This window comes from Vollenhovia emeryi, unplaced genomic scaffold, assembly GCF_000949405.1.
Source record: "Vollenhovia emeryi isolate VEMERY1.0 unplaced genomic scaffold, V.emery_V1.0 DF939897.1, whole genome shotgun sequence".
NCBI classification, from domain to species: domain Eukaryota; kingdom Metazoa; phylum Arthropoda; class Insecta; order Hymenoptera; family Formicidae; genus Vollenhovia; species Vollenhovia emeryi.
In genome coordinates this window covers 6,015-16,970 of record NW_011966469.1, presented here as the reverse complement: position 1 = coordinate 16,970, position 10,956 = coordinate 6,015, and the positions used below count along the sequence as shown (strand labels likewise).

Below are 10,956 nucleotides of genomic sequence, written 5' to 3'. Positions count from 1 at the left end.
TATATATATATATATATATATATATATGAAATGACTCGGGAAGACATCCCCAACAACATATTTAAAAATAAAACAAATCGGAGAGGAAGTCGCTTTTATGCATAATTACCGATTTTACTTTAAATTTAACAGAAAAAAAAAAGAATCAAATAATAGAGTTTGCAAATGAATTTAAAAAAGGAAATATGGTAGCTATAAGATCAGAAAATTCGCAAAATTTCTAGGAATTTTAACGGCAGCTTGTCCAGCAGTAGCCAACGGTTTCATACATTGCAAAAGACTGGAGAGACAGAAATTTTTAGCCTTAAAGTTTAACGGTAATAACTATGAAGGAAATATTTATATAAAAGAATGTGTAATGGAGGATCTTATTATATAGGTGGATAACAAACGTAGCAATTGGATCGAATCCAATAAGAAAACAGAATTTCTTTATGGAAATACAGGGTGTCTGATGCAAAAGTAGCCAACATGAAAATAGTGGTAGATTGGGTTAAACTAAGGAGAAATATCATGTGCCGCGGTACAAAAGTACAAAAGTAACAAAACCCGTTATTTGTGATATATGCAACACTGCGAGTCATCCTGGATGCATTTCTCGCACGGGACATCCCTTCTTGGGCAGCAAATTTCTAGACTGCGAATCGGGAGACTTACTCACTAAAATGAGAGAGATCATTCGTGATGAGTTTGCAAATTTCCGAGAGGAGATCGCACAAATGTATCGTGCAGACATGGAAAGGATCACCACGGAGATGCAAGGACTGCGCGACAAAGTTCATGAGCTAGAGGAGAAGATCTCTTCTGCTGCACCCTCTACAACACAAGAAGAACTGATTGCCGAGTTCACAGAGAGGGAAAACAGATCAAAAAATCTTATTTTTTACAACCTTGAAGAAGCTCGCCCCACTTCCTCCTCTCAAAAGGACTCTAATACTGCAGATCTGGCGATAGCTAATAAGATATTACAGACGATTCGCTCAAATGATACTTCAAGAGTTAGTATTCAAAGACTGGGCAAGGTTAGACCTGATCAGATAAGACCCCTCAAAGTAACATTCTCATCAAAATCTGAAGCCCTGGAGGTACTAAAGATGAGGAATAAATACTCGGGGCCAGTCAAAATCAAGCAGGACCTTACAATGATGCAAAGGAATCACCTCACAGAATTAAGAAAACAACTGGATGTTATCAGGAGCTCTGGAGACCTCGACATGACGATTAGATACGTGAATGGTGCACCGAAGATAGTCAAGGCGTCAAATACCCGCTCAAAAAACGGAACTATAACCTTCTAGTATACTACCAGAATGTGAGAGGTCTGAGGACGAAGTTGTCTGATCTGCGTTGTTCAATTGCCTCTCTTGTGCAAAATTTAGATATAATTATATTAACCGAAACATGGCTAAACTCGACCATATCCGACGCCGAATTAGGCCTCGAAAATTTCAAAATATTCCGTTGTGATAGAGATGAGCACACTAGTAAATGTTCGAGGGGTGGGGGTGTCCTGATCGCCGTTCGCGACTGTTTTTACTGTCGCACTGTTGATCCAGTGACGCGCGACATTGAACATCTTATTGTCGAACTCAAAATCGGTTTTGTCAGTGTTATTATTATAGCTGTTTATATCCCCCCAAACTCCTCCCCAGACACCTATGAATCCCACTGCGTAAGCATGATGGAAACATGGCGATCTTTTTCAAATGCTAAAATCATCATTTTAGGCGATTTTAACTTGCCGAATCTGAGCTGGGACTGTAATGGATTGTGTATTTTAGACAATTCACATTCTTGGCGGGCCAATATCATAGAAGAGTACCTCAGTCTATGTAATGTTCAGCAGCATAACTTTATAAAAAATACAAGGGGCCATATACTGGATCTCGTGTTTTCATCTATGACCGACATACATGTATATTCCGCCCATGATGCCCTTGTTCCATGTGATGAGTACCATCCTGCTCTTCAGCTTATGTTGCCTCTCTCTGCTCCTATACGTCAAAATTCCGAATCATCATCCAGACTCTGCTTTGAACGTGCGGATTATGATGCCATAAACGATTATCTGGGCTATATTGATTGGGACCTCGCCATATCTAAATTGTCTGTTGATGAGGCAACTGAATTCCTTCACCATCATCTTAAACACTCCATTTCTACATTTGTCCCTTCTCATGTGTATGTTAAGTCTTCGTATCCTGCTTGGTTCTCCAAAGAACTAATCTCTATCGTCAGAGCAAAGAAAGCGGCGCATCGAAAATACAAATATACAAATGCGTTCGCCGACTACATGGTTTTCTCTCATCTTAGAGTTAAATGCAAATCTCTGTCCTCAACGTGCTGGAATAATTATATTAATACAACAGAGTGCACACTGGCGAACGACCCAAATCTTTTCTGGAAATTTATAAAAAATGTAAAAACGGTTGAGCCTCGGGCTTCTCACATTCTACATGAAAATAGAATACTGGATGATAAGGCCACTATCGCAAATTGCTTTGCGGATTATTTCGAATCCGTCTACACTAGCAGTGGAACTGATAGCGCATGTCGAGTTAACTTGAACCTAAATCATTCCTTGGATCTATTATCTCTAGACATTACCATTGGCGAGGTCTACAAAGAGATCGATAATCTTTCGCTAAGCTGCACTGCTGGTGCGGATGGCATTCCGGCACTGTTTCTAAAGTCATGTATCTTTGTATTTGCCAGAATTCTATGGCTTATCTTTAATAATTCATTAAAGAATGGCATCTTCCCATTGTGCTGGAAACGATGCCTTGTCACTCCTGTCTTTAAGGGAGGTGACCGACAGTTAGTCACTAATTATCGGCCTATCTGTAAACAGAATATCATGCCAAAGATTTTTGAAGGAATTATTGCTAAAAAGCTCAGCTCACTTTGCAGAAATGTCATTATAACAGAACAACACGGATTTATGTCCGGTAGATCCACGACAACCAACCTTGTCAACTACTGCAATTATTTAACATCTGCTATAGAAAACGGATCTCAGGTTGACTCTGTTTACACAGACTTTAGGAAGGCATTTGACACTGTTGATCATTCTATTTTAATCGGGAAACTTCGAACCCTAGGGTTCGATGGCTCTCTTTTGCGATGGATATTAAGCTTCCTCTCTAACAGGACTCAAGCGGTAAAGTACTTTAACCATATATCAAGAGATTTTGCTGTGGCGTCGGGAGTGCCGCAGGGATCGCATCTTGGGCCTCTCTTATTTGTTTTATTTATCAATGACATATCCAGTTATCTTAAATATAGTAATTTCTTATTATATGCTGACGACCTAAAATTATTTAAACGCATTGACTCCCCTTCTGATGCACGTCTATTGCAGCAAGATCTTCTGGCGCTTGGGTCCTGGTGTGAGAAAAATTGCCTGCGGCTCAATATCTCTAAATGTTTTATTGTTCGTTTCACACGTAAGCGTGACCCTTTTCTCTTCGATTATGAGCTTGATGGTTTGCCTCTCACAGTTACAGAAGAGATCCGAGATCTAGGTATCACATTCAGCAATAATTTAACATTTAACAAATAAAAACTATGGTTGCCACTGCAAATAGAGCTCTCGGATTCATTCTCCGCTGGGGGAGGTATTTTAAGAACATACACACTCTGAAACTTTTGTACTGCACACTAGTTCGTCCAAGGTTGGAATACTGCTCCACCGTATGGTCTCCGTATTACAGATGCTATCATAATCTGATTGAGCGTGTGCAGCACAAATTCTTGCGTATGGCCGCTTTTAGGATAGGCATTCCCATGGAGATTACCTGCCACAACTATCACCCCATATCAAATAGATTAAATATACTCTCTCTAGAGAAGAGAAGACAGATAATTGATCTAACCTTCATCTATCAATTAATCAATTACGGCGTTGACAGTCCAGAGTTACTAAGAACCATAAATCTAAATACTCCACTAAGGAATCTGAGACAGTATGCCATATTCCATGTTGAATCCCATCGGACAAATTATGGAATAAATTCAAGCGTTTCTAGGTTGGTGATCTCCGCGAACCACTATTCAAACAAAATAGACTTTTTCGACGGTACTCTGGCCAGTTTCAAACGCAAGCTCCTCCATCAGTTCTCATGATCACTACTCTGTTGCACTCTTGACGTATATGTATATTAGCTCAACTTTTAACAACTTTACTTTATTCATTTATACTCCGGAATTATTTATACTCAGCAGTCTCTGTGCAATTTTATTTAATTTATTTTATTTTATATTTTATTTTATATTTATTTTATTATATTTTATTATTCTTATCTTAGTACTTACTTACCTATTTTATTTATTTATTTTAATCATGTATTCTCGTTTTAATACTTACCTATAAACTAAATTCATTTTATTATATTTTATTATATTCAAATGATTTATACTTTATAAGATTAATTTAATGCACTATATAGCCTAATTATGCTTATGCGACTTTATTTTATTTTATTCTATATATATACTCTTATCTACTGTAACCGCATTCTCTAATATATTTATGTATCTCCTCTGTATACTAAAGGGTTATCCCGTAAATAAAGATTTATTATTATTATTATTATTATTATAGTTATCGAGTAATTAATTTACACGTCTGAGCGAATGAGGATGCAGAATACGGTAGGCCGGACTCGGAAGGCATTTAAGAAAATCGATCGATGAGCGGGAGGTGGAGCGACGCGCGAGATACTATGTTTATGTTTCGGGTCGCCCGTCGCTCGCGCTCGCTGCTGCGCTCGCCACCCGCGCCGCGCTCCCCGCCGCGCCTAGGTTTTTTCCCACCACGGTGTATCTCGCGCGTCGCTCCACCTCCCGCTCATCGATCGATTTTTTTAAATACCTTCCGAGTTCGGCCTACCGTCTCCTGCATCCTCATTCGCTCAAACGTGAAAATTAATTACTCGATAACTATTATTACTTTTGTACCGCGGCACATGACATTTCTCCTTAGTTTAACCCAATCTATCACTATTTTCAAGTTGGCTACTTTTGCATCAGACACCCTGTATATTCCGATTCTTCATTATCAGGTTGGGGTTGTTTTTCTAATCATACAAGTACCTTTGGGTTTTGGAGCAAAAAGAAGAAACATATAAATTACCTTGAGTTACTTGCTGCCTTTTTCGCACTAAAAAGTTTTGCCTCAGATGTATTTCAAAGTGAAGTACTTCTTCGACTAGATAATACTACAGCTATATCATATATAAACAGAGCAGGGGGTGTTCGATTTCCTCACCTTAGTGAACTAGCTAGAGAAATATGGAAATGGTACGAAGATAGGAAGATATGGTTAAGAGCTTCATACATTAGCTCAGCAGAAAATGTACAAGCAGACAGAGCATGACGCAATACTAACACAGATACTGAATGGGAACTTTCTCCATCGGTTTTCAAACAGATTGAAGAAAGGTTTGGGCCTTTTTTAATAGATCTATTTGCATCAAGATTAAATAAAAAATGTTATAGATTCTACTCTCGTTTCCCTGACCCTGAAGCAGAGTTAGTGGATGCCTTTACGAAATCTTGGAAGAACGAAATATTCTATGCTTTTCCTCCCTTCGCACTAATCCTTCGCACCTTAAGAAAAATTATAATCAATGATAAAGCAATAGGAATACTTGTTGTACCTTTATGGCCCACTCAGCTCTGGTACCCTCTTTTTACATCACTTCTCACTGAACCTACCGTCACATTTAATCCAAACAATTGTTTATTATTATCTCCTTATAGAGACAAGAAACATCCATTAGCCCCCCACCTTTCATTGGTAGTAGGCAAATTATCAGGACGGCATTCTTGAAGAAAGGAATCAGTGAGGATTCTGTGGATGTGATGGTCGATTCCATTACAAAATCGACTCTGAAACAATATGAATGTAACCTAAAATGCTGGTGGGATTATGCGCATACTAAAGGATTAGATATCTTTAATACAAAATCTTCAGACATTATTAGTTTTTTCATTAATAGATTTAAAAAAGGTGCAAAGTATAGTACGTTAAACACTGCGCGAGCGACTATTTCTTTAATCTCAATATATGATATAAACAACGATGGTTTGATCTCACGTTTCTTGAAAGGTGCATTTAAACAAAGACCAACTAAACCGAAGTACGCTACGACATGGGTACTACTCCGGTTCTCAATTATAATATATTGAAAAACTTCACCCTCTCAAAAAGTTGAGGTTGAAAGAAGCAGCTGAAAAAGTCACCACGTTTCTAGCATTAACAACAGCTCAAAGATTACAGACGTTGGCATTGATAAAAACTGAAAATATGTCAGTATCTTGTTTCGGTATAAGTATAAAAATTACAGATCAAATCGAAACATCTAAACCAGGGAGTTTCCAACCCGAATTAATACTACCTTTCTACAAAGAGAAACCAGGATTATGTGTGGCATTAGCAGTATTGGAATATGTTAAACTTACCAAAACTTTACGAAATCAAAACACAAAAAATCTATTAATTGCAACTAAAAAACCATTTGGAGCGGTATCTGCACAAACCATTGGTCACTGGATTAAATCACTTCTGGACAAGGCTGGCATCGATACTAAACAGTTTACAGCATACAGTACTAGACATGCGGCAGTATCCTCTGCTTATAGAAGAGGAGTGGATATTAACACCATTAGACGAAGTGCTGGATGGGCTCCTGGCTCTCAAACGTTTTTCAAATTTTATAATAGACCGGTACAGATAGCTAATGAGCACTTTGCTCATGCAATTTTGCGTTAGAGTTTTTTTCCTTTTTTTTGTAAGTCGTCTTATGTCAGGTACTAAAGATTGATACTAAAGATTGTATGAAAAAGATATATTATATATAATATATGATTTCAATTATATAATTTCATAAAAGAAATTATTACGAATTATCACAGGCTCTGAAACGCTCTCCCTCGTGTGGGCCACCTTGTCGTGGTGAGGGAGCTTAAGGCGGGGGCCCTAGCGGTGATGTTCACTGCAGGGGCCCCCGCCAACTAAGAGTCCACATAGGCCAGTTAGGGCCTAGGGAGGTGGTTGCCCGCTGTCCCGAGGGTCACTGACCAGAGGGGCGCGGGTGGCCTCGGGGGGGGGTCGTACGAGACGACCCCCCCACCTCCCGGAGACAGAAGCCTGGTGTCCGGAAGGTAGTCAACCGGAAGGGCACCAGGCCGTCGCCAGGGGTGCCCCGACCCATGTTCCATGGGTGGTTGCCCGGAAGACACGGGAAGGGGCAGGATGGAGGGATGGGTTGGTTTCCCTGTGTCCGGAGACGGTGCCCCTTTTAGGGCGTGCGGTTTGGGCACGGGGGGTTCCACCGACTCATCCCAACATCCAGAGAAGACGTGCGTCGGAGCCGCTGGGACATTTCCCATGTCGGGGTCCGGCGGGTCGCTGGTGGGAGACACCCGAGGCCGCCGGGACATTCCCAGGCAGGATCCCGGGTCCATTGCACGCTAGTGCTCCGGCGGGTCGGGGGATTGCGGAGAACCGTCCTCCCGGCCATGCGTGGCATGGTATCGAGGCCGTGGTGGGGCCCCCCCGTGGTCAGTCTGTCGTTAACTGGACGTGGTCCGGGGCAGCTGACCCGGGGGAGAGGGGGGAGAGCCGGGCGGGTCGCCAGGACATATTCCTGGGTCGGGGTCGCTCGGCTAAGGGGATCGTTGCCCGCGGGGCCGCCGGGACGTATTCCCGGGTCGGGGTCCGCGGGCGGCGGCACTTACCTGGAGGCCTGCGGGGGTCGCGGGTCCTGTCGGGCTCCTCGGGGTCCTGGCGTCGTTCGGGGGATGGCAGAGTGTACAGCTCAAAAACTGGGTTAGTGTTCCCAGGCAGCACGATAGTACAGGGGCCCGTTGCCGCCTAGTCAGCGTGCAATGGCTGCCCCACCAGCGTGCGCAAATCCCACGGCGCGCGTGCTGCCGGCTGACGACCGGGCGGGACCGCGCGTGCTGCCGTGGGGGGCTTTGCCGAGGCCACTGCCGTCCTCTGGGCGATGCCCTCGGGCCCCGAGCTAGAGGTCCGGTGGGCTCGTGATTCCTGTGGGATGAAAGGGATGTGCAGGGGAGCTCCAACCGCTGCCGCGGCGAACTCTCTTGCACGCACGCACGCACGCACGCACGCACGCACACGCACACGCACACTGAGTAAGAGGGCGCTTGATTTATACTTTTCAACATGAACAGTGCAACAAAAAAAGAGATTTGCACTAAAAACACCAGTCTCGCCGGGGTTCCCGCCCCAAAGAAAGGCAAGGAGGCTATCGTTGTGCTCGACCACGTTGTGATCGACCCAGATAGCTCCCAGGGCAGGGCCATCAGCAAGAAGCTGAAGGGTCCCACGTCCGGGAGACGAAAAGAAGAAGACGAAACGGCGACGGGGGAAGCGGGAGGGAAGGGGAGGCAACCTGGCGCCTCACCGTCCACCTTCGCGACCCTTACCACTACGCCGGCCGGCACTCCGCTGCCGGAAAGGAAAGGACTGCGACGCTCCGCCTCAAATGCGTCGATGAAATCCATCGCTTCTGCGTCGGCAGCATCGATAACGGGAGACCGGACGGATGCCGGAGGCAGCGTGGCGGACTGTTCCGACACTGAGATGACGGACGACAATCCGCTGCCGAGCGACAACCTGCTGCCGCCCAAACGCCTCCGCGGGAGGCAGCCTATTACCGGTGCGTATGCAGGAAAGCGCAAACTGGATGAGTGTCAGCGCCTCCAGGAAGAGCGCCGCAGAGAGGAAAGTATCTCGGACCCCAATGTGAAGCCCAAGGTAACAAAGAGCCGGGTCATGCATCGGAACAAGGCACAAGAGGAGGTGAAGGGTGTGCCGACAGTCGGACTTGCTCCGATGATTCTGGAGCAAGTTAAAACCGTGCTGAAGGTAGGAGAGAAGTCCCAGTCACTCAGGGGGAGCTATTTGGGAGCGCTAAACAGGGCGGCAGCTGTGATCGAGGCAGCCACATGCCAACTCGCGATTCGGACGCAGGAGTCGGTAGCAGCGGCGAAAATAGATGCCGAAATGGAGATGCTGAGGGAGGAAATATCCTCCCTCAGGGCCCAAGTGGAGACCCTCAAAAAGGGGAAACAAAAGGCAATGCGAGGGCGAGGCCGTCCTCTTCGGAGGACGATGCGCCAGTATCCATGACGACCTCGCCGCCTCGTAAGAGGAATAAACGCCGGGAGGAGAGCGCTGTCTCGCCGATTATTGCGAGTAAGATACTCCCGACATCCGAAGAAACGGCTATGGGCGAGCTCGTGAGAAGGGAGTTGGTAACGGAACCGATCCCTCCCGTGATGCGACCCAACCTTGGAGGAACCACCAGGATGCTAAGCCCGGCACGAGGACCGAAGCAGCAGGTGGAACATAAGGAGGAAAAAATAGGGGCCAGGGTCTCCCGAATAGAGGGGATCCTTGAGGCCATAGCCAGGGAAATGGGGATAGACCCTTCTCGCCCGGCCGCCCCCAAGGGCACCGTTATAAAGAAGGGAGGTAAGAACCCCTCTCGCCCGGCTGCGGATAGCACCGGTTTAAGGAAGGGGGGAAATAAGGGCAAGGAGACCATGGCAAGAGAGAAGCCTGCTGGGAAGGGAGATAAGAAGGGGAAGAGCGGAGGGGCCGTTAAGGTGGCTGTCCCCGCTCCCCCAGCTGGAGGCAAACAGAGCGACCAGGCTGCCCCAAGAGTACCCGCTAAGGGGACTCGTGAACAGCCCCAGTCAGGGAAGGGGGCTGCCAATACTGGCACCCGATTAACCTCGAAACCCCGGGACCCTCTGGGGTCCGCTTCGTGGGCTGAGGTAGTCAAGAAAGGGAGAAAAGGGGGGAAAGAAAGGGCACAACAACAGCCCTCCCCTCAGCCAACCTCCGGCGGACAAAGCGCATGGGGACCCGTTGGGTCGAAGATGCAGTCCGGGGGAGCCAGGAGGCTCAACCCCTCTAGATCATCCATCGTCACACTCACCTGCCCAGAGTGGCAATACGGTGAAGTAATGGCGGAAATCAGGGGAAAAATCAGTCTCCCCGACCTTGGGATCGAACGGGGAGTGAAGGTGAGAAGGGCAGTGACAGGAGCGCCCTGGAAGACCCGGGACAAGGTAGTCCCGAGAAGGCAGAGCGACTGAGAGAGGCGATCGCGACAGTGGTCGAGGCCAAGGAAGGTGTAAAGGTGGCCAGACCGGTGAAACAGGCAGAACTGCGGATAAAAGGGCTCGATGAGTCGGTGTCCATACCCGAGCTCGCTGGGGTGTTGGCTGCAAAAGGGGGATGCCCCTTAGCGGAGGTCAATGTGGGCCCGATTAGGAGGGCGCCAAATGGGACGGGCACCGCTTGGGTGAGATGCCCAGTGACGGCGCTCAGCTCAGCGCCCCCTCCAGTGCTACAAATGTTTGGAGGGCGGACATGTTCGGGCTCAGTGCCGCAGCGAGGTGGACCGTAGCGATTTGTGCTACCGCTGCGGAGAACCCGGACACGGAGCGCAACAGTGCTCGAGGCCGGTTAAGTGCCCTCTCTGTTCGAAGGAGGGCAAGCCCGACAGGTACCGCGCCGGTAGTCAGGCGTGTGCTCCTGCGCACAAAAGGTGGAAGGGGGGCGCAAATCGGGGGACAATCCCCGCGACACAGGCGCCCGGCCCCCCCCCACAAACGCAAAAGTCCAAGAACGGCGGCCAAACCGTCCTGCCCGGAGCTCGAAGCATCCGAGCCAGGGCCCAGCGGAGTGAGGATGGAGGAGGAGATGGAGGTGGATGAGGGAACATCAGTCCGGGCGGAATCGCCCCTGCCGGTCGCCCCCATCACCCCCGTGGCCTCTCAAGCGACGACGCTTGATTGGCCGGACGAAGGAGAGCCGGGCTTAGAACGGTTCGAGGAGGGAGGGGGAGAGGACCCCGTAGCCCAGCCCGTTAATGTTGACCCGTAGGGTCGTCCAAATTAACCTCAACCACG

The 10,956-nt window shown here is 47.0% G+C and overlaps 1 protein-coding gene across 1 annotated transcript; it reads right to left on the bottom strand.

Moving 5' to 3' along the window:
* Positions 1–7,038: 7,038 nt before the first annotated feature.
* LOC105556610 (extensin-like) lies at positions 7,039–7,470 on the bottom strand. The gene has a single exon (XM_012003708.1). The coding sequence runs from the start codon at positions 7,468–7,470 to the stop codon at positions 7,039–7,041; it is 432 nt and encodes a 143-aa protein (XP_011859098.1).
* Positions 7,471–10,956: the final 3,486 nt, after the last annotated feature.

What these genes read in the sequence shown, in the direction of transcription:
- LOC105556610 (XM_012003708.1), bottom strand. Translation starts at nt 7,470, where the DNA reads ATGGACCCGGGATCCTGCCTGGGAATGTCCCGGCGGCCTCGGGTGTCT.